The sequence below is a fragment of the Carcharodon carcharias genome, chromosome 7 (genome assembly GCF_017639515.1).
Source record: "Carcharodon carcharias isolate sCarCar2 chromosome 7, sCarCar2.pri, whole genome shotgun sequence".
Classification (NCBI taxonomy): Eukaryota; Metazoa; Chordata; class Chondrichthyes; order Lamniformes; family Lamnidae; genus Carcharodon; species Carcharodon carcharias.
In genome coordinates this window covers 156,883,500-156,905,618 of record NC_054473.1, presented here as the reverse complement: position 1 = coordinate 156,905,618, position 22,119 = coordinate 156,883,500, and the positions used below count along the sequence as shown (strand labels likewise).

The following is a 22,119-nucleotide window of genomic DNA, read 5'->3' as shown; positions in this document are numbered from 1 at the left end:
TATTTTTGTCCCACATTCGTTATTCAGACTCCACACACAAAATTCCTTCACATTGTCAAACTGAGCTCCCAGTGCGATGGAAAATTATCCATTGCTGCACTGCTCACACACACTGAGCTCTCCCCATGCCCCTCCCCTTCCCCGCCTCATGCCCCTCCCCTTCCCTGCCTCATGCCCCACCCCCTCCCCGCCTAATGCCCCTCCCCTTCCTCGCCTGATACCCCGCCCCATTCCCGCCTCCGGCCCCTCCCCTTCCCCACCACATGCCCCTCCCCACGCCTTCCCTCTCCCCAACTCTTGCCCCTCCCCACGCCCCTCCCCCTCCCCCACGACCCATGCTCCTCCCCTACCTGCCTCCTCCCCACTTCCGGCCACCTCGCGTTCTGAGAGGCGGGGTTCCGGTGGGAGTGACGCAGGCGCAGTGCCGGTTCGGAGTCCGAGTACCGAAAGGGAGGGCGATCCGGATTTTGGGCCCAGGCGGCACCATGTCATCGCGGGTTCTGCGAAAACTGCGCGGGCAGCGGATACAGGAGCCGCTCAATCACTTGCCCGGAGAGGAGCAGGAGGACGACGAAGAGGAGGAGCGGCCGCTAGAACCCGCGCCGCGTCGAAAACAGCAGAGAAGCAAAAAAAATAAAGCGGCATCTGGAAACCTGTTCCAGCTGGTGAGAGAATTTGGGGGTGGGGGTGGGGGGTATAGGGAGGGATGTAGTGGATGGGTTGAGGGGAGAGTTGGGGATGAGGGGTGCAGGGAGAGTTAGGGGTGAGGGTGGGGACGGACGGGGGGTTGATGCGGGAGAGTTGGGTGGAGAGAGTGAGGCGAGGGGTGGGGAGAATAGGGTTATGATTGTGGTGGGGTGATAGGGGGCAGGGAGGGAGGGGAGGGGTGAGAGGGGGAGGAATTGGGAGGTGAAAGGGTGAGAGATGGGAAGTGTGAGAGGGTGAGAGCCGGGGGATGAAAAGAGGAGAGGGGTGAGAGGGAGAGAAGAATGGTGGAGGGGATGAGAGAGAGGGGAATGTGGAGGTGAACGGGTGAGAGAGATGGAGGGACGTGTGTGAGAGAGGGAGGGAGCAGGACCTTTTGATTGGTTTGTGACTGTGGCACGAGTTTGGTTTATCTTGACATCCAAAAACCTTTTCCAGAAAGTGCCTCTGTAATTGAAAGTAGTGAGGATCAGGGTTTAGAGGTGTTTGAGGAATTATCACAAAATGGGGGAATGTTATGACTAGAGATTGGAGTTGGGATTCTAGCACTTGTAACTTTTTACAATGCCTGGTTATGTCAAAGCACTTTGTAATAATTAATTACTACAAACATACAAATTAGGAACAGGAGTAGACCCCTCGAGCCTGCTCCGCCATTCAATGAGATCATGGCTGATCTGAATGTAACCTCAACCACACACATTTCTGTCCACGCCCCAATACCCTTTCACACTTTTGCTATCAAAAGTCTATCTAGCTCTGCATTAAAAATATTCAAAGACACTGCTTCCACCACCTTTTGAGGAAGAGTGGTCCAATCCTCTGAGAGGAAAACTTTCTCTTCATCTCTGTTTTAAATGAGTGACCCCTTATGTCTAAACAGTGATCCCTAGTTCTAGTTCCTCTCACAAGAGGAAACATCTTCTCTACATCCGCCCTGCCAAGTCCCTTCAGGATCTTAACGGTTTCAATTAAGTCACCTCTTACTCTTCTAAACTCCAGTGGATACAAGCCTAACCTATCCAGCTTTTCCTCATAAGACAACCAATAATAGTATTATTCTAGTAAACCTTCTCTGAACTGCTTACGCACTTACATCTTTCTTTAAATAAGCAAACCAGTACTGTACACAATAGTTCAGATGTGGTCCCACCAATGCCCAGTACAACTGAAGCACAACCTCCCTACTTTTGTCATCAATTCCCCTCACAATAAATGATAACATTCTATTAGCTTTCCTAATTACCTGCTGCATCTGCATACTAACCTTTGGTGATTCATGCACTAGGACACCCAGATCCCTCTGAATCTTAGAGCTTTGCAATCTGTCACCATTTAGATAATCCTCTTCTCTCTTCCTGCCAAATGAACGTCTTCACATTTGCCAGATCTTTGCCCACTCACCAAACTTATCTGTCACTTTGTAGCTTCCTTACGTCCTCTTCACAATTTATTTTCCTACCTATCTTTGTGTCATCAGCAAATTTAGCAACCATTCTTTCAGTCCCTTCATCCAAGTCATTTATATAAATTGTAAAAAGTTGAGGCACCAGCACTGATTCCTGTGGCACACCACTTGTCACATCCTGCCAACCAGAAAAATTCTAATTTATGCCAACCCCCTGTTCCTGTTAGCTAGCCAATCTTCTATCCGTGCCAATATGTTACCCCCTACACCATGAGCTTTTATTTTCTACAATGATGTGACATTTCTAAAAAATTCATTCATGGGATGGGCCAACATTTATTGCCCACTCTTAGTTGCTATTGAGAAGGTGGTGGTAAGCTGCTGCCTTGAACCGCTGCAGTCCATGTGGTGTACGTACAGCCACAGTGCTGTTTGGAAGGGAGTTCCAGGAACTTGACCCAGTGACAGTGAAGGAACGACGATATATTTCCAAGTCAGGATGGTGACTTGGAGGGGAACTTCCAGGTGGTGTTCCCATGTGTCTGCTGCCCTTGTCCTTCTAAATGTTAGTGGCTGTGGGTTTGGAAGGATCCCTGGTTGATTCCTGTAGTGCATCTTGTAGATGGCACATATTGCTGCTGCTGTGCAATGGTGGTGGAGGGAGTGAATGTTTGTGGATGTGGTGCCAAGCAAGTGGGCTGCTTTCTCCTGGACAGTACCAAGCTTCGAGTGTTGTGGGAGCTGCCAGGCAAGTGGCGAATATTCCATTACACTTCTGACTTGTGCCTTGTAGACGGTGGACAGGCTCTGGGGAGTCAAGAGGTGAGTTGCTCGTCACAGGATTCCTAGCCTCTGACTTGCTCTTGTAGCCACAGTATGTATATGGCTAGTCCAGTTCAGTTTCTGGTCAATGGTAACCCCCAGGATGTTTATAGTGGGGGATTCAGTGATGGTAATGCCATTGAACATCAAGGGGCGATGGTTGGAGCCTCTCTTGCTGGAGCCGGTCATTGCCTGACACTTGTGTGGCATGGATGTTACTTGCCTCTTGTCAACCCAAGCCATATGTTGTCCAGGTCTTGCTGCATTTGAACATGGACTACTTCAGTACCTGAGGAGTCGCGAGTGATGCTGAACATTGTGCAATCATCAGCAAACATCCCCACTTCTGACCTTTATGATGGAAGGAAGGTCATTGATGAAGCAGCTGAAGATGGGGGGCTGAGGACTCTATTTTAAGGAACTCCTGGAAATCTAAGTACAGTGTGTTCACCGCACATGTGACTACTTCAAAGAACTCCACTAAATTGGTTAACCATCATTTTCCTTTTACAAAACCATGTCGACTCTGCCTGATTGCCTTGGGTTTTTCTAAGTGCCCTGCTATGACATCTTTACTAATAGCTTCTAATATTTCCCTATGACAGATGTTAGGCTAACTGGTCTATAATTTCCTGCTTTCTGTCTCCTTTTTTGAACAAAGGAGTTATTTTTGCTATTTTCCAATCTAATGGAATCTTCCCTGAATCTAGAGAATGTTGGAAAGTTAAAACCAGTGCATCAACTATCTCATTAGCCACTTAGGGTGAAGTCCATCCGGACCTGGGGATTTGTCAGCCCGCAGCCCCAACAATTTGCTCAGCACCATTTCCCTAGTGATTGTAACTTTACCAAATTCCTTCCTCCCTTCCATTTCCAGATTTGCAGCTATTTCCAGGATGTTACTTCTATAGTGAAAACCGAAGCAAAATACCAGTTTAATTTATCTGCCTTCTCCCTACTTTCTATTATCAATTCTCCAGCCACGCATTCTATAGGACCAATGCTCATTTTGTTAACTCCTATTTAAATATCTATAAAACTCTTACTATCTGTCTTTATACTTTTGATGTGTAGTTGATAGCTCAATGCGTTAAGGTCTCAGAAACAGCAAATTAATGAATAATTGCTTTTGTATGAAGTGTTGAATACGAACCAGAGCACTCGGAACTGCATGCTGTTCTGTGATTACTGTAGGACATTTTACGTCCACCTATGTAGAAAAACCTTGACCTAAACTTAATGCCTTTCCCAGCAAATAATTTTTGTGTCTACATTATTTTGCATTGCAGAAGTTATAATTGTGCAATCCCAAGAACCAACCCTGAATTTTCCTAACAAGTGGAGGGTCTGAGTATTTTTGTTTAATATTGTTTTCTTTTAATGCTGCACAATACAATTGAACCTACTGCTTATTTCTTCCTTTTTGACTTGGTGAAATACTCTGAAATTTTGTTTTGTTATAACTGAATAGAAATTAATTTTACTCTGCTTCTGATAATGAAACTAGGGGTTGAAAAAGTTGTCCCTGGGTTGATCCATAATTTTAGTATCATCTACTTAAGAGTATCATTAGCAAACTCAGTGTTTATTGTGTGGATTTCAGTATTAGCGTGGCTGTTTTAAATTGTTTCATGAAATACATAAAAATGCAAGCATTGAATCCAGTGATGCTGATCAACTGATTGCTGTATATGTAGTTCTAGAACTACATTTACCATGGAAGATTGATAAATGTAAGAGACAGTGGATTTTATGGTTGCAACATATGGAGGTCAATAGAGCCCTTCTATAAGTTTTTGTATTTTTTCTATTCCTGTAGATAAGTGAACCTGATGCTGAGAATGATGAGGTGACTGAGGAATACCCTATAGAAGAACCAGATGGTATAAACCTGAGGCTCAATGACCCTTTGACTGAGGAGAATGATCAAACTAAAGCAACACAGAATGTAGAAAATGAAGAACTAGAAAAGAAAAATGAAGAATTGGGAAATGAATTTGACATATTGCAGGTAAAATTTAAATATTTCCATGTATGGGGTTTAGCAACTAATTTCAAACTTTACATGGGTTTTGTGAATTGTCCTTCATCCCTGAGCCCTTGAGGAATTGTGCCGTAAAGCTTTTGGTTTTTAACATGATTTTTAATAGAAAATACCTTAAATCTAAATAAAGTCAGTGTGTTTGTTGGACTCCTTAACAGAAAAGCTTTAGTCTCAATGCATTGTGCCAAATGTCATTACAACTGGTGGTGGTGTCATATATATTCTCGAACAAGGTTATGATTTCCTTCAAAAATGGAGCTGTGTTTAGCCTAATTTGTACCTTTAAATTCACTACTTAAGGGATTCCCCATTGGGAAACAGTCTAAATAAGCAAATAAAATGCATTTCCTTAAATTCAGGTCCATTGTAATTGCCTATAAAATCCACTTCAACGCTAGCTTTTTTTTTGGAAAAAATAAGTATGGTTTGCACCTGTAACAAGTGTGGTAGATGTGCATGAAGTTCAAAACGTCTTACCAACCCATTTGTTTTATTGTTAAATGGATGCTACGCATGAAATATTGCTGTTTTGTATTTACATGTTTAAAATAGACCATTAGTTTTTATTTCATGGAATACTTTTCAAGAAAAGTATATTTTTTGATTCTCAGACAAATTCAAATAACAAGCCCAAACGGAAAAAAAAGAGAAAGAAAAACCGCAACAGTACTCCTGCTGATACTCAGGTGATGTTGTGAGTGGTTGTTGTGAATAGTGATTAAGCAGCACTTTGCAATTCTGTTACTACACGTAACTAGTTTTCTATTTTAGTGTATCGTCAAAACGAAGTGAGCGTAACGTTTGCTTATAATGCTAATCTATTTAGTTGCAGGTTATTTTGAACTTACAATGACCAATCTGAAAGGGTCTCCTTTCTTGTTCAGTCTTAACAATAAGTAGAGTTTGCCTATAAAGTCTTACAAAATGTTTGTCCTTTTTCCAGGAAGGTGCTACTGATGACATTGATAGCATTCTGCAAGAGATTGATGGATCCAATGGTTTCCATTACCAAACACAAACTGTCAGTGCAGAAACGAGACCATTGCTGTATGTTGAACATAGGTGAGTAATAAAAATCACATTTTGATCATGTAAGAGGTCTAATGTCAGTTTTGATGTTTTGACAAACTGGGTGGCATCAATTTGTTGCTTTTTTATGAAGTTAAGTTATTTAATGTAGTTATATGCTGTGGCTCAGTGGTTGCACTGTCGCCTTGGAATCAGGAGGTTGTGGGTTCAAGTTCCACTCCACAAACTTGAACACAAAATCTGTGGAGTATTGCGGGAGTGTTGCGCTGTCCTTTGCATGACGTTAAACTGAAAACCCATCTGCGCACACAGGTTATTTTAAAAGATCTTATGATACTAGAGGAAGAGCAGGGGAGTTCTCTCTGGCTAATAGCTATCCTTCAACTAATGTCACTGTGGAAGTTTGCTGTGTGCAAATTGTCTGCTTTTTTCTGATATTACAATGCTTCAAAAGTACTTAATTGCCTGTGAAGCACTTTGGGACACCTGAGATTGTGAACAACATTATATAAACTCAAGGCTTCCTTTTTTATTTAATGTTCACTATTCTCTATCTCCTACTTAGCATAAATTTACTTTCATTTCCTGCAGGAATCTGAATCCAGAGACTGAACTAAAGAGATATTTTGGGGCCCGAGCAGTTCTTGGAGAACAAAGGTTAGCTGGTTGTGCAAGTTATGTGAACTAAGATATATCTATTGTTTTCAACCTATTTAAATCATGATATTCAGTGATACGTTGCATTACCTGATTTCTATTTAGTGCTTAACTCAATGTTTTTGCGTAACTGGGAAAAATGTTTTCAGTTTTGATTTCTGCTCAAATTATGTTTGATTTTAAGTGCTATTTGTTGAAATGTTTTTCACTTGTAAATTAAGAACTGAAACTTTCAGAATTTACTACGTTTTCCACTTAAAATCTTTTAAATCAGGTCAAAGCAGCGGCATCGTTCGTTGCACAGGAGTACGTGGCTCACAACACCAAAGGATACTTGGCCACGGTACACTAAAACAGGTAAATATATGCTAGCTACCTATACTGTTTTATCACACAAATAGCTGCATAGTGCAACAGTTAGAGCTGATTCAGCTGGGCTATGTTTAGACAGTGAAGAATGGTGTGAATGTCTACCGAACTACTGAAATTTCAGTAGTGCAACAAAAGAAATTATGTGGTAAAACAATTCTCATTTTTGAAATACATAGTTTTAATGTTTGCTGCTGCTTCCCTTTTCTCCCCTCCCCCCTTACTCGAAATTATGTTTTTTTTCAACTATGTACTCCACATTATTACCAGTAGTGTCCAAACTTGGAATCAATCCAGAACTTAACTTTTGCTTTGTTGCTTATAGGGATTTCTATGCAGCTGCTGGAGACAAAGGGAGGAGCTCAGTATTTTAGCTTTGAACACAATCGTGATTATCAACAGGCCCAGTTCAAGTTCTTGGATGCATTAGATTCTATGGATCCAAATAACATTCTGGTAGGTCATGAATAGATTATCAGACAAGCAGAAATTAAGTAAGTGGCAATTAAATTGCCTGATTTATGTAAGAAAGGAAAAAGGTTTTAGCAGCGTCTAAATTGTCTTTAAAGATTTCACTGTATGTAACTACAGTTGTATTGCTGAGTCAGGCACAAATAGGCTAAATCTACTCATTCTTTTAGCCAGGTGCACAAGAACCTTTTGTAAAAAGGTTGTTTTACAAAGATCATGGTCAAAATATCCAATTGGTATGCCCACAATTCTGCCATTATAGCAGTAGCATCTAACCAATAAGAGCTTTGTATTCTACCTTTGAATAAAATTGCTTAAAGTTGTAATCCCGCGCTGTAGTATACATATGGCGTTGAAAGAGTTTAATATTGGTTTTGTTGAATACAGTCTGTGAACATTAAAATCACGAAGACCCTGGACTGACTGGTTCTCTCCCGCCCTTGCCCTCGCCCTCCCACCTTGTTTAATACCCTGTCCAGTGGTATAACTACTCCCACCAGTGTTTTCTGACCCTTGTTATTCCTAATCTTCATCCATACTAATTCTACTTCTTGGTTTTCAGCATCATCAGAAAACAAGCAGTGAGGAAAACACTCCTTCACCAGTGCCTCTTAACTGCTTGTGGCTTTCAAAAAAAAAAGTACTAAAATGAATAGGAGCTGAATCCCCTGCTAAACTTGACTTGTCATTCGCATGTTGTGCGACATTTTAATCTACGGAAGTTGTTACTGACTATCAACATAACTGATGATTCTTTCTTCCCTGATTCCAGGCACTGCTCCGTGTGAACCCACATCACATTGACTCTCTACTGCAACTAAGTGACATCTGTCGGATGCAAGAGGATCAGGAAATGGCACGTGACTTAATTGGTGAGAGGCAGGCTGTAATTTCAAAACAGAATTGCTAACGCATTGCCATTGAAAAGAATAGTTCCACACCGGTCAGCAGTGCCTTTTCCTTTCCCCCAGCATTTATGGCCTAGCGAATAGGATAGTCCCTGCCTGTTTTCATCTGGCTGCAATTTACAATTTACCTGGTTGAAATTAGGAAAACTTCTGTTCTTAAACATTGTTGTAAGCTTAAGCTAGGATTTGAACTAATCTCCCATCAAGCAGCCACTTGATTTGATAAAGCTATTTAAATAATCTAGATATGTCTAAATGTATTTTCTTCATTTGTTCGCTTGATGTGGGTGTTGCTGGCTAGGCCAGAATTTATTGGTCATCCCTAATTGCCCTTGAGAAGTGGGACCTTGTACTTCAATTTTCCACAAGGTTTATTTTGCTATTAATGTATTATCTTGCATAAACTCATGTTTTTATGTGGTGAATTATCTGTAAATGGTGTTGATATTTTCAAGTTGTAACTGATCATTGTTGGTATATTCTAACTTGATTGAAGTTACTGTTCTATAGGCAAATTTGGGTAATCAAATTATCTCTAATTTTTAATGGGTTTGTGAATTATTTGGCTGAGTTTTATAGCTCAGTGGGCATAAGTTGACTTAGGGTTGTAAAGTGTTACAAAAGCAGGCCATTCAGCCAACAAGTCTGCACTAGTGTTTTTCTTGTAAACTTCTCACTCCCCATGCTTCTTTAATGGTTCATTTTTCAAGCAACAATCTAATTTACTTTGAAAATAATTTATGGACTGCTCCAGCAACAGTTTGTCATTGAATTCCACATTTCAACCACCATCTAAAGTAGCTTCTTTTAACCTCTTTAATTCTATTTGAGATCTTAAATTTATGTCCTCTTGTTATTGTCTCATCAATTAATGGAAACAATCTCTCAATATTTATCTTATAATCTTGAATACATCAGATTTTTCTAGCTGGCGTTAACTAAATCAATATATGGGGGAAATGTCCAGCTGCACTGTTGTGTAGCTGGAAGTAAAATTGCTTTATAGAAACATAGGCAAATTTTCTATCATGTTTCTTAGAAGAGCTGGGATGGTTTATCAAATATGTCAAAGATTATATACATCAGTAAGTTTTTTTTTCTCACTTTCCTCCATTCAGAAAAAGCACTATACTGTTTTGAAAGTGCATTTCACCCAGTGTTTAGCCTGACCAATGGAAATAGCCGGTTAGATTATCGACGAGCTGAGAACAGGTTTGTACTACACTTGTTAAAGTGTTGGATTTAATCTTAGTATCGCGAGCTTCTCTTTGAACTTTGAATTATTAGAAGCTGTGCTTTTTCTGTATTAGTTCTATGGTGCTGTGAAATGAATGCAGACAGGGTAGAGTTGTCATTGTCTAGGTCTGTTTGACAGCTTAAAAACTAGTTTTATCAAAGACAAGTTTTAATTTAATTTTTGCTGTTAACTACAGGGACAAATGAAAGCCTAACTGATCTTTGTGAGCCTTCCTTGAACTGTTCTTTTAACGTCACTCTTGAACAAATAAATAAAATATATTTATACATAACTTGCAGTAGTAAACCAGCCTCTTGTTTAAATCCACATGAATATTGGCCTAAAATAAAAATACAGGTGCTGTAAATTAAGCAGGTCAGGCAGCATCTGTGGAGAGAAAAAGAGTGTTAACATATCAGGTTGATGACTTCCTTCATATTAGCCTACCTTAATCCCATCCTTGTTATCCGCACCTACCATACTAGCAACACAAGGAGATATGTTTGCATGGAGTTGGTAACCTCGCACATTAATTTTTAAGTACAAGCATCTTGTGCTGATTCAAATTGGGACTAGTATTGGGTTTAACCTAACAGCTGAGCAGGAACAGGAATAACTGCCTTGCTGAAGTGCTTGTATGTCTTGATGAGAAAACATTGTGCTACTGAAATCGTTTACTTGTTCCTGTGCTCAGTGCTGAAGTCAACACCCAGTGTTCCCTTCATTCATATCTTCTTATTTTGGCTTTTCCCATGTTACTTGGGGTTGCTACAATGCTGGTTGGTCACCTTGATGTCAGCCATCATTTTTTTTTGGATTTGGCAGGTGGTTTTACAGCTGGATGTCCTTCCTGCCTCTAAGTTTCCCCATATATCTGGGGCTGGGTACTGGAGCATGGCTGACCAGAAGTCTGTCCTGCTCTTGCATATCAAAGGCAAATTGAAAGGATTTACAGGTTGGCATCTGTCCCATTCAGTGATATGGTGCTGTGAAATGAATGCAAACAGGGTAGAGTTGTCATTGTCTAGGTCTGTTCGACAGCTTAAAAACTAGTTTTATCAAAGACAAATTTTAATTTAATTTTTGCTGTTAACTACAGGGACAAATGAAAGCCTAACTGATCTTTGTAAGCCTTCCTTGAACTGTTCTTTTAATGTCACTCTTGAATTTTTTGGATAATTTACATCACTTAGTATTTGTACACAAGGCAATTTGCAATTGTGATTGACACAAATTGAATTGGAAGAAATAATCACGCATTTGTTATGCATGCATTTTCTTGCCGTCTTAAGTACAGCTTTATAGTTTAATTCCATTCTAGCTTATTGCATAGTCCACTTTTCCCTCCCCTTCCTATAGTTTAATTCCATTCTAGCTTATTGCATCGTTCACTTTTCCCTCCCCTTCCTCCTCCAAATGAGAGTGCTTATTTTTACTGTTTAACTAATTTCTTTTATCTGATGCAGATTCTCTCCCCTTTGTATTTGCACAGGTCATTCTTCCTTGCACTCTACAAGCATATGATATTTCTAGAGAAAAGAGGCTGTCCACGCACAGCACTGGAGTTCTGTAAGCTTATCCGCAGGTAAGAATCAGAAATCACTAGTTAACACACATTCCACTGATATAGCTTTGTCACCTTATTAAGCCTGAAATGTTCTTTGAGGGAAAGATGCACTAAATTAAATTCAACAACTGAGCAGAAACAAATACCTGTAAAATTACTAGCCAGTCCCAAATTAAATTTACAGTGAAAATGTACATGCCTATTCCACAAACCTAACATTTCATTGCTGCAAAATTTAAAAAAGCTTATCGTAAGGAATGTCTTCAGGAGGAAGTTGAAAGTTTGATGTGCAGTGAAGTTTAAATATCAGTTACTCTGATGTTCTCTATTTCAAGTGATTAAAAATATATATTTAAGTAACAACGTGAAATAAAATTCTGCCACAGTTCCTAAGCGGATAAGTGTGTCAAACATAAATCATTGTGTTACGATCCCCATAGAGAGTGATAACTTTTTGAAAGAAATTTGAACCACTGGTTAACAGCTGAAAAAATGACACATCAAGATTTCATGTTTTAAGTTTACTGCAGCAAATGACTAAAAACACTTATCTAAATAGTATCTTTGTAGGCAACTTTTACTTTAAACCACAGAACAATACCCTCCTTATTCTTAGCCCAATGACAAAACACATTTTACAGGTATACCGTACACTATCCTTTACGTAGACATTCAATTTTTCCACAATCAATTTAGTGATTCTTAGCTCCCGAAGGTTCATTCCTGTTCTTTTCTTTTCTCAGCCTAGTAACTTACATACTTAGAACTGTCTTTCACAATAAGGTTTTCTTTCCCAAAGACTCTCTCTAGCCCAAGCTGGGTGATATTTTGCACCTCGTTTTAACTCCCCATGAATTTGATCTTTTCAATTCGAGTCCAAGCTTCTACCTGCATTTCTGCTCGGCAAGCCATGAACAATTTCTTGGCCTCCAGCTGCTCCCCCTTTCCCAGATCCAGGCAGACTCCAAACACTGACAATGATGTTCAGTGATATTCTAGGAAAGCCTGTAACCTGATCTTAACAATGACTTGCTCTGCACCCTTCCCCATGGCAATGTGAATCGCATTGGCCTTATATCTGGGTAGAAATGCTATTGAGCTATCCTTGATAGCCAACTCTCTTTCATCTTTGAACTAAATGGATGGTTTAAAGCACAACTTTTTACAACGAGACATTCTAAACCCTCTTCTGGGACTTAGGAAACTCTGTCTGCACTGTTAACACACAGGCTGCTGCCATTGTCTCCAAGAATAAACACCTTGCACTTCCCAGTAAAATAGCCTAAGCCTTCATTTGATCTCTAACAAGAAAACCGCTCAGACTTTCTGTGAGGCAGACTTCAGAACATGTCACATGACACCTTTCATTTTACCTTAGAGACAGTCTCAAAACAACTATGTTATAAACTTCATAATTGTAACAATTATCATGATAAGCTGCCTATTCTAATCCATAAAGCCGTTGAACAGGATCATTGCAGATTTTCTTGCTCTTAACTCCAAAAATATGAACAATCTGGTGAACTGAGGGTGCTCCTATCCCCCATTTTCTCCTAGTTCTGAATGGTATTTACTGCTACTTTTCCTGAGCAGATTTTGAGCCTTCTGCAGCCAAAATGGAGGTGAAAGAACTATTTCCAATCCAAAAGCAGTCCTGCAATCAGAAACCCATTGACAAACCTTTATGTAATTTCACAGTTATTGGAAATGGAATGGAAAGAGTGATTGAACTTGTGTCCCTTCACCTTGATACCTGCTTTTAATAGAATGTTAAGAATTAAATATAATGTTATCATTTGATAACATGTGGTAAATGCGGGCTCACTCTTAAGTTTTAAGAATAAATTGGATAGATACGTAGATGGGAGAGGTCTGGAGGGTTATAGACTGGGTGCAGGTCAATGGGACTAGCGGAATAATATTTCGGCACAGACTAGAAGCGCTGAATGGCCTGTTTTTCTGTGCTGTAGTGTTCTATGGTTCTATTTCTTTTGATTAAGGTCTTTAACAATAGAAGTTGATGAAATGGGTTTTGCGACCATCAGAAAGGGAAAAAAATTCTGTACTCAGTCTTAAAGAACCCATCTCCTTCAGCCTACGTTAGGCCTCAAAAAATGAATATTAAATTCAATTTATGATTACTGTTAAGGAGGTCTTCAATTGCTCTATTCTATGGTACCTAAATATGTTTCATAGAAGATGCAGACCAGGACAATATTCAGGCTTGGGCTGATACATGGCAAATAACATTCATGCCACAAGTAACACAAGTGCCAAGCAATGACAATCTTCAACAAGATGGAATCAAACCATATTCCATTGGCATTACCATTTCTGAATCCCTCACTACCAACATCCTGTGGGTTACCATTGACCAAAAACTGAACTGGACCAGCCATATAAAAATTGTGACTGCAAGAGCAAATCAGAGGCTGGAAATTCTGCAGCAAATAACTTGCTTCCTGACTCCCCAAAGCCTGTCCACCATCCACAAGGCACAAGTTAGGAGTGTGATGGAATATTCTCTACATGGATGAGTGCAGCTTCAACAACACTCAAGAAGCTCAACACCATCCAGAACAAAGCAGCCTGCTTGATTGGCACTGCAGCTGCCATCTTAAACATTCACTCCCTTCACCACTGACTCAAGGTAGCAACAGTGTGTACCATCTACCAAATGCACTGCAGCAGCTCACCAAGGCGCCGTTGACAGCACCCTCCCAAACCTCTGACCTCTACCACCTAGGACAAGGGCAGCAGAGACGTGGGAGCACTACATGCAATTTCCCTCCAAACCACACACCATCCTGACTTGGAACTATATCGCCATTCCTTCACTGTCGCTGGTTTAAAATCCTGGAACTCCCTCCCTAAACAGCACTGAGTGTACCTACTGCAGCGGTTCAAGAAGGCAGCTCGCCACCACCTTCTCAAAGGACAATTAGGGATGGGCAACAAATGTTGGCCTAGCTAGCGATGCCCACATCCTGTGAATAAATAAATTAAAATAAAGATGGGAAGATAAATTTACTTTTTAAAATAGACTTTTTCTATCTAGACCAGTCTGACATTAAGTCTGCTAATGAGGCTTTGGGAAATAGGCATTATTATTTATTAATTGAAAATGAGACATTAGGAAATGAGGCTTAATAAATATTACTCTAATTCTGGCACAGTCTAATTCATAATGTCTGTATCTTTAGCCTGGACCCTGAGACAGATCCACTATGTGCTTTGTTGATTATTGATTTTCTGGCATTGCGAGCCCGAGAATATGCTTTCCTGACACGACTCCATGAGGAATGGGAGGTGAGAGCATGTCCATGGTTGGTTTGCTTGTCAGTTTTGATGTTATATTGAATTTTAAAAATGACAAAACTAATGTTTTGGTCTCTAATGTTTATTTCACTCCAAACCCCAATCCTGATAGTGTTGACTGGGTTGAAGTACAATTCTATGGGTGTTGATTAACCTGCATTTGTTTTCCCAAATATGAGCACCGCAATGTATTTTACCATTTGGGACATTATATCCATGTTTGATTCTGTCATCACCCAATAGGATTTACTCATTGGAGTCAGGATTGGGAAAACTTCATTCATTCATTTTTATTCATTCATGGGATGTGGGCGTCTATGGCTAGTCCAGTATCTATTGCCCATCCCTAATTGCCCTTGTTTAGGGGGCATTTAAGAGTTAACCACGTTGCTGTGAGTCTGGGGTCACAAGTAGGCCAGACCATGTAAGAACGGCAGATTCCTTTCCTCAAGGACATTAGGGAACCAGATGGGTTTTTATGACAATTGGCAACGGCTTCACAGTCATCATCAGACTTTTAATGTCATTTTTTATTGAATTCACATTTCACCATCTGCCATAGCAGGATTCAAACCTGGGTCTCTGGAATACTAGTCCAGTGAAAATACCACTATGCCATCACCTCCCCTTAAGGCTAACCTTTTTACTTCTCAATCCTTCATCCCATTCCTAGCTCAGGAGAGAGAGGCTTTGTGAAGATCTTTGGGAAACATGGTACTAAACAGATTAAGGTCTGTGCTTGAACTTTAGTTTTGCACTGACTACCATAGCATCCTCAATGCAACTTTGAAACTGAAAGAAGCTGGTAAAATCTCATTTTGTTGCAGATTTTGCTTGCAACATGTATTGTAATGTTTTGTATTGGCGAATAGAAACTGAAAGCTCTACATCTTGTTCTGTGTGTGTGGGTCTCTGCTGATCAATGTATGCAGTAGCTGAGCCATTAGAGGACTTGAACATATGGTCCGTTGTCTTCCTTAAAATTGAGTGCAAGTGAATACAGGAAAAATAAAATTCAATTTTATCCTGGTTTAATGCTGTGAAAAAATGAAAATGTGAATAATTTCTCCTTTAATATGTGAATATATGAAATCAATTTTATTATAATGCGATACCTAGCAAGTTAATTTGTCACAAAAGGGAAAACTATCTTTCAAAACAAGCTATAACAACATTGAATTGTAGCTGATTTAATGCTATTGGGTGTTTGTATCATGTTTGGTCTTAGTTTTATCAGTAATATCTTATTCATTTCTGTTGTCTCTCAGTTCCATTTGAATCTGTCTCAGCTCCCTAATTTTGCATTCTCCATTCCACTGGCTTATTACCATCTTAGTCAACGAGAAGATCTGTCAGATACTGAGCGTACTCAAAAGCAGGAGCGAGCCAAGCATCTGATACAAAATGCTCTCATTGTATTTCCAAGTGGTAAGTTGGCAAGGGTTGACCTTGTATTTTAGCTGAGAATTTCCATGGCTATGTATTCAGAACATGTTGTGTCAATGCTGTCTGTCATTTTTATAAATTTGCAGTTACGCAACTAATGGGAAAATAAGGCATGTATTGACAATTAAAACACTTGCATTAAGGAGGGTAGTTTGTTTCTTGTTTAAAAATTCTGTTAAATAATTATCTTATAAGTGGTCATTATACAAAAAGCAAAAGGAGGATACGTGACAAAGTACAGATGTAATTCAGGTCAGTTTCAAAATTGGCCCTTTAAGTGGTGAGCAGAAAGATTTGCACTGGACATATATAAAACTATGCACTTGCATTAACATCAGCATGAGAACATATCCGTAATTGAGAAATTATTTTACCTGATGCTTATCGCTAGCATTATATGGTTTGATATAAGGGAATATGCTGTTTCTTGTTTTATATTGATCGCATGTAAACCTTTTTAAAAAGGAATTATTTTGAAACTTGAGCTCTGCAGTTCCAAATAGTTCTTTGTGATTTTTTTTTGGGGGGGGTGAATAAAAATTTTTCTACTGTTGTGCAATGGAATATTCTCTCCTGTATCAGTATAGATAGTGTGCTTCATTTGATGGCGATATGTGGAGGGAATGCTTCCCTCTATTTCTCTCTGCCTGAGTGAGAAAGCTGCTGGAGACCAATCCCTGGAACTTTGTAATGTTCTTAAGCACCTTAAGAAACCTGAGGTGATTAAAGCGCAACATTTTTTCAACGCTTGTGGTGAAAGTATCTTGTCTCTGTTCAGCAGTGTGGCAAGAAATCACGATTGAAATTGCAGGCACAAATATAGTCTGGAAAAGTGCATGTTAGAACTGCAGTGCATTACATTACTGAGCCACCCTTGTGTGCCTTAGTCTGAGATAGACAGCTGCTCATTAGTGTTGCAGGGTTAGCAGGCTTTGTTGGCTGTTTCACACGATAACCAGAGGACTAATGAGAGATGACAAAATTAAGATGCAAATTGATCAGGTGAGAACTTAAAATTTGTTGAGGTGATCTCGCACCCCATTGATACTGTAAGGTTTCTGTTGGTGCAAATCTAAAATATATCTATCGATGCAAAATATGTATTATAATTGGCTTATTCTAAATTTGGTGTTTTGAGTGCTAATTTAGCATATGATATCTGGCTCGTTTTGCAGGGAAGGTCTAGTTCATCTTTGTCTCGATCATACAATGTTTGCATCTACAAATTGCCTGGGTTATAATGGAGGGATAAAAACAAAAAAAACTGCGGATGCTGGAAATCCAAAACAAAAACAGAATTACCTGGAAAAGCTCAGCAGGTCTGGCACTATCGGCAGAGAAGAAAAGAGTTGACGTTTCGAGTCCTCATGACCCTTCATGAGGACTCGAAACGTCAACTCTTTTCTTCTCCGCCAATGCTGCCAGACCTGCTGAGTTTTTCCAGGTAATTCTGTTTTTGTTTTATAATGGAGGGAACTGGGTGAAAGCACAGACTTTTTCATTTGATCAGTGCTGAATGGACCTTTGTTCTCTAATAGGATCAGAACTACTGATGGCTTTGGAAAATGATTGGAGGTACTTATGGTAACAGATTAAGAAAGGCAACAGCTTTGTATATGGAAACAGAGCAATGAATACCTTTTCAATTAAAGTTTGTACTATCTTGCTTAAATGTATTTAAAAACTGTTGTGTTCCCTGTAGAGACCGATAATTTTTAAAAAGACATTTGAATTTCTAGTGACTGTCTGGAAGGATCACAAGATAAGATTTCAAATTTTAAGATTTTTACTGTAATAAACAAGCTAAAAGCAACATTGTTTAAACACTATTCAGTAAGCAACCTATACTCTAAACTACTGTCAAGAAAACAAGAAATTTAATATTTTACTTCTGTTAATAGTCCTGTCATATTTCTTATGGACTGGAAGACAGGCTGTTGGGGGTGTAAATATGGTAATTGGATTAAGAGCCAGAGCGACTGCAGGAGTCTAAAGCCAACAGAAAGAAGTGATTTTGATGTGTTAATGAGCCAAGAGGAACTTCAATCAGAGTTTTACATGAAACAATAACAAATGTTTTTGAATTGAGTTCTTGTAGTTCAAAGGGGGATATATGCAGATTGTAAAAGGTTTAAGTAAGGTAAAGATAGGATAAGTTTGTTTTTACAAGCCTAAGAGCTAAAGTAAAGAATAGTCTAATCAAGTCTGAGAAGAAAACATTTCTAAAGTGACTGGACAATGAGAGGTCAAAGGGAAGGAATGGATTTAAGGAACTACTGATGCTTAGGGGTGGCTGGTCAGATCTCCCAGAAGACGGCAGGATAGCTGGGCCAAACGTCAAGAAGACAGTCTGAACAAGACCAGACCTGAAGACCGAGTTGCTGTCAGCCTCAGAGGACACCCTGAGGAAAAAGCCACTGTGTGGTAAAAATTACTGGAATTCTATAGATTTTAGAATCTATAAGGATAGTTGCTGACCAGATAAGAGGTCGGTTAGCTCTGAGGGTAGTATCTTGGAAAAGATTAAGCTGATATCACAGTGGCTTGATCCCTTCACAAAGCTCATCTGCATGACAGTGTGAATCACATGGATTGTGTGGAGAAATGCTAATTAGCTATCCTTTAGACTTCCAAATCCCATTCTATCTTGAAATTAGTTTAAAGCATAACCTTTTATGTAACCTGACATCCCTAATGTCTGTCTGAGACTAACTGTCTACCCATTGTCAACACCAATGCTCCTACCATTGTATACAGGTGTGAACATCTTGCACCTTCCCAGTAAAACAATCTGCATCTCCCGTTAACCTTTAACAACCAGCCACCCAGGATTGTTGGCGCAAGATTTAGAGCAAGTCATATAACCCCTTTCATTCCTCCATTTTACCTGAGTTCCAAACATCATAACCTTTTAACCTTTGTACTTGTACCAACTATAAGATGGACTTGCTTTAAAGTTAATATATTCAGTAAATACAAGTTCTTTGGCCTAAGATCAACAGTTCATTTTCGATTTGACATTATATCCATTCCCTTGGCGATGGGTTAGTAATAAATTGCCACAATAGAAAAAAGTAGCTACATATATATTTTTTTAAACACCTTTTGTTAACTGAATCAAGCATGTCCAGATATTGTCCCATAAAATAATGCCATGTCAAAAGCCTTGAGACCTTATTTGTATTCCTTTCCAGCACTAATGCCATTGCTGGATTTGTGTGGTGTGCAGGCAGACCAGGCTGTGTTGTCTCACGACTTTTTTGGATTTGAAGTACAAATAAGGTATGTGTCATAAAAGAAACTGCTTGAGTAATTTACTCTGTAAAATTAACAACATTTTGCAGGTGCCGACTAATAAATTCTGTGCAAGTGAGATAATGACCTGATGAGAATTGTTTTTGATCAGCAGTTGGAATACAAAAAACTGCTAGCAGTACAGACTGCAACTACATCTCTAGCTCACTACCCTGTATAACTGCACAAATATACCTCTTGTCCTTAATCCCCAAGTTCACTACGCCAAAATAAAATTGATTTGATGGATCATTCTGCCGTGTTCTAATCGGCTTGTGTATGCACACTTCTTACTGCATAAGGGTGACGAACTACCCACCAACACATCGCAGGTGACTGCCATTTGAGAATATATGGATTTATTCCATAGTACTTTCCTCTACAGAAGAAATACAAAATCTTCATAGGTAAAAAGAAAATTTCAAGCAAAGTGGGAGTCAAAGACAAATGTCCAGAATGTACTGAAGTTGGGCATCTTACGGTGCACAGCATGAGTTGGATTCTATTCCTCACCCTTGAGCTCAAATTTTCTTGCACCACAAATTGCTGGAATTATGAGATAATTACAGATACCATCCTGTTCTCTAGTTAGAACCTTTGCTTGAGATTCTATTCCTGATTATAAAAACATTAACTTCCAGATTTTATTGTCATCAACCTTGTATGCAGAGTTATGATAAAAATAATTGTGCATATGGAGATAGAGAAACATTGTTTAAATTTAAAGAAAATGGCAAGTCTTAAGGAAAGAAATTGAAAGTATTAAACTGAAATGAAGGTGAGATGTAAACAAAACTTGACCTGAATGTACAAATTCAACAATTGCAGGCCAAACCAAATTGAGGATGTAGTTACTATTGAGGAGGTCTATGATAAATTGCAGGAAAACATAATAAATTTGCAGAATGGGCGGGCAATTGGTAAATGAACTCCAAAATACATGTATGAAGTGATGCATTTTGGATAAAAAGAATAAGACCACCACATACACCTTAGACAGTAAGTGTCTAAAATAGATGAAGACGCAGAGGGATCTGGAGATGCAGAAGCACAAGTCCCTAAAAGGAACAAAGCATGTGAATAAGCCCCTTCTATAAAACAGCAAAAAAGCACTGGGGTTCATTTCTAGAGGGATAGAATTGAAAAGCAGGGAGGTTATGTTAAACTTGTATGGAACCTTGGTTAGACCAAACTTGGAGTAATGATTACAGTTCTGGTCTCCAACAATGAAAAAGACACGTAGGCACAGATGAACGTACAAAGATTTTTTTTATTATTCATTCACGGGATGCAGGCTTCGCTGGCTGGGCCAGCATTTATTGTCCATCCCTAGTTACCCTTGAGAAGGTGGTGGTGAGCTGCCTTCTTGAACCGCTGCAGCCCATGTGGCGTAGGTACACCCACAGTGCTGTTAGGAAGGGAGTTCCAGGATTTTGACCCAGTGACAGTGTAGGAATGGCGATATATTTCCAAATCAGGATGGCGAGTGGCTTAGAGGGGAACTTCCAGGTGGTGGTGTTCCCATCCATCTGATAGATGGTAGTGGTCATGGGTTCGGAAAGTGCTGTCTAAGATGCCTTGGTGAATTCCTGCAGTGCTTCCTGTAGAGTGTACACAGCTGCTACTGTACGTTGGTGGTGGGGGGAGTGAATGGTTGTGGATGTGGTGCCAATCAAACATGCTGCTTTGCCCTGGACGGTATCAAGCTTCTTGAGTTATGTGGGAGCTACACTCACCCAGGCAAGTGGGAGTATTCCATCACGCTCTTTACTTGTGCCTTGTAGATGGTAGACAGGCTTTGGAGAGTCAGGAAGTGAGTTACTTGTCACCGGATTCCTAGCCTCTGATCTGCTCTTCTAGCCATAGTATTTATATGGCTAATTCAGTTCAGTTTCTAGTCAATGGTAACCCCCAGGATGTTGATAGTGGGGGATTCAGTGATGGTGATGCCATTGAACATCAAGGGGTGATGGTTAGATTCTCTCTTGTTGGAGATGGTCGTTGCCTGGCACTTCTGTGGCACGAATGTTATTTGCCACTTGTCAGCCCAAGCCTGGATATTGTCCAGATCTTGCTGCATTTGGACATGGGCTACTTCAGTATCTGAGGAGTCATGAATGGTGCTGAACATTGCGCAATCATTAGTGAACATCCCCACTTCTGACCTTATGATGGAAGGAAGGTCATTGATGAAGCAGCTGAAGATGATTGGGCTGAGGACGCTACCTTGAGGAACTCCTGCAATGATGTCCTGGAGCTGAGATGACTGACCACCAACAACCACAGCCATCTTCCTTTGTGCTAGGTATGACTCCAACCAATGGAGAATTTTCCCTCTACTTCCCATTGACTCCAGTTTTGCTAGGGCTCCTTGATGCCACACTCAGTCAAAAGCGGCCTTGATGTCAAGGGCAGTCACTCTCACCTCACCTCTGGAGTCCAGCTCTCTTGTCCATGTTTGAACCAAGACTGTAATGAGGTCCGGAGCTGAGTGTCCCTGGTGGAACTCAAACCGGGCATCAGTGATCAGATTATTGCTAAGCAAGTGCCACTTGTTAGCACTGTTGATGACCCCTTTCATTACAGATGATCGAAATTAAATTGATGGGGTGGTAATTGGCTGGGTTGGATTTGTCCTGCTTTTTGTGTACAGGACATACTCGGACAATTTTCCACATAGCCAGGTAGATGCCAGTGTTATAGCTGCACTGGAACAGCTTGACTTGGGGTGCAGCAAGTTCTAGAGCACAAGTCTTCAGTACTTTTGCCAGAATATTGTGAGGACCCTTGTCTTTGCATTATCCAGTGCCTTCAGCCTTTTCTTGATATTACGTGGAGTGAATT

General features: G+C 39.9%; 1 protein-coding gene across 1 annotated transcript in view; it reads left to right on the top strand.

Annotated features, from left to right (window-relative positions):
• The first annotated feature begins 386 nt into the window (after window positions 1-386).
• The window catches only part of tcf25 (transcription factor 25 (basic helix-loop-helix)), a 34,723-nt gene continuing 12,990 nt past the window's right edge, over window positions 387-22,119 (top strand). Inside the window, exons 1-13 of the mRNA XM_041192410.1 lie at window positions 387-665; window positions 4,755-4,946; window positions 5,591-5,665; window positions 5,923-6,041; window positions 6,600-6,665; window positions 6,940-7,022; window positions 7,360-7,490; window positions 8,278-8,377; window positions 9,532-9,625; window positions 11,143-11,235; window positions 14,421-14,526; window positions 15,804-15,963; window positions 19,176-19,263. Of these exons, the coding sequence (XP_041048344.1) occupies window positions 486-665; window positions 4,755-4,946; window positions 5,591-5,665; window positions 5,923-6,041; window positions 6,600-6,665; window positions 6,940-7,022; window positions 7,360-7,490; window positions 8,278-8,377; window positions 9,532-9,625; window positions 11,143-11,235; window positions 14,421-14,526; window positions 15,804-15,963; window positions 19,176-19,263 (1,487 nt within the window). The 5' untranslated portion in view covers window positions 387-485. The remainder of the gene's footprint in view (window positions 666-4,754; window positions 4,947-5,590; window positions 5,666-5,922; window positions 6,042-6,599; window positions 6,666-6,939; window positions 7,023-7,359; window positions 7,491-8,277; window positions 8,378-9,531; window positions 9,626-11,142; window positions 11,236-14,420; window positions 14,527-15,803; window positions 15,964-19,175; window positions 19,264-22,119) is intronic.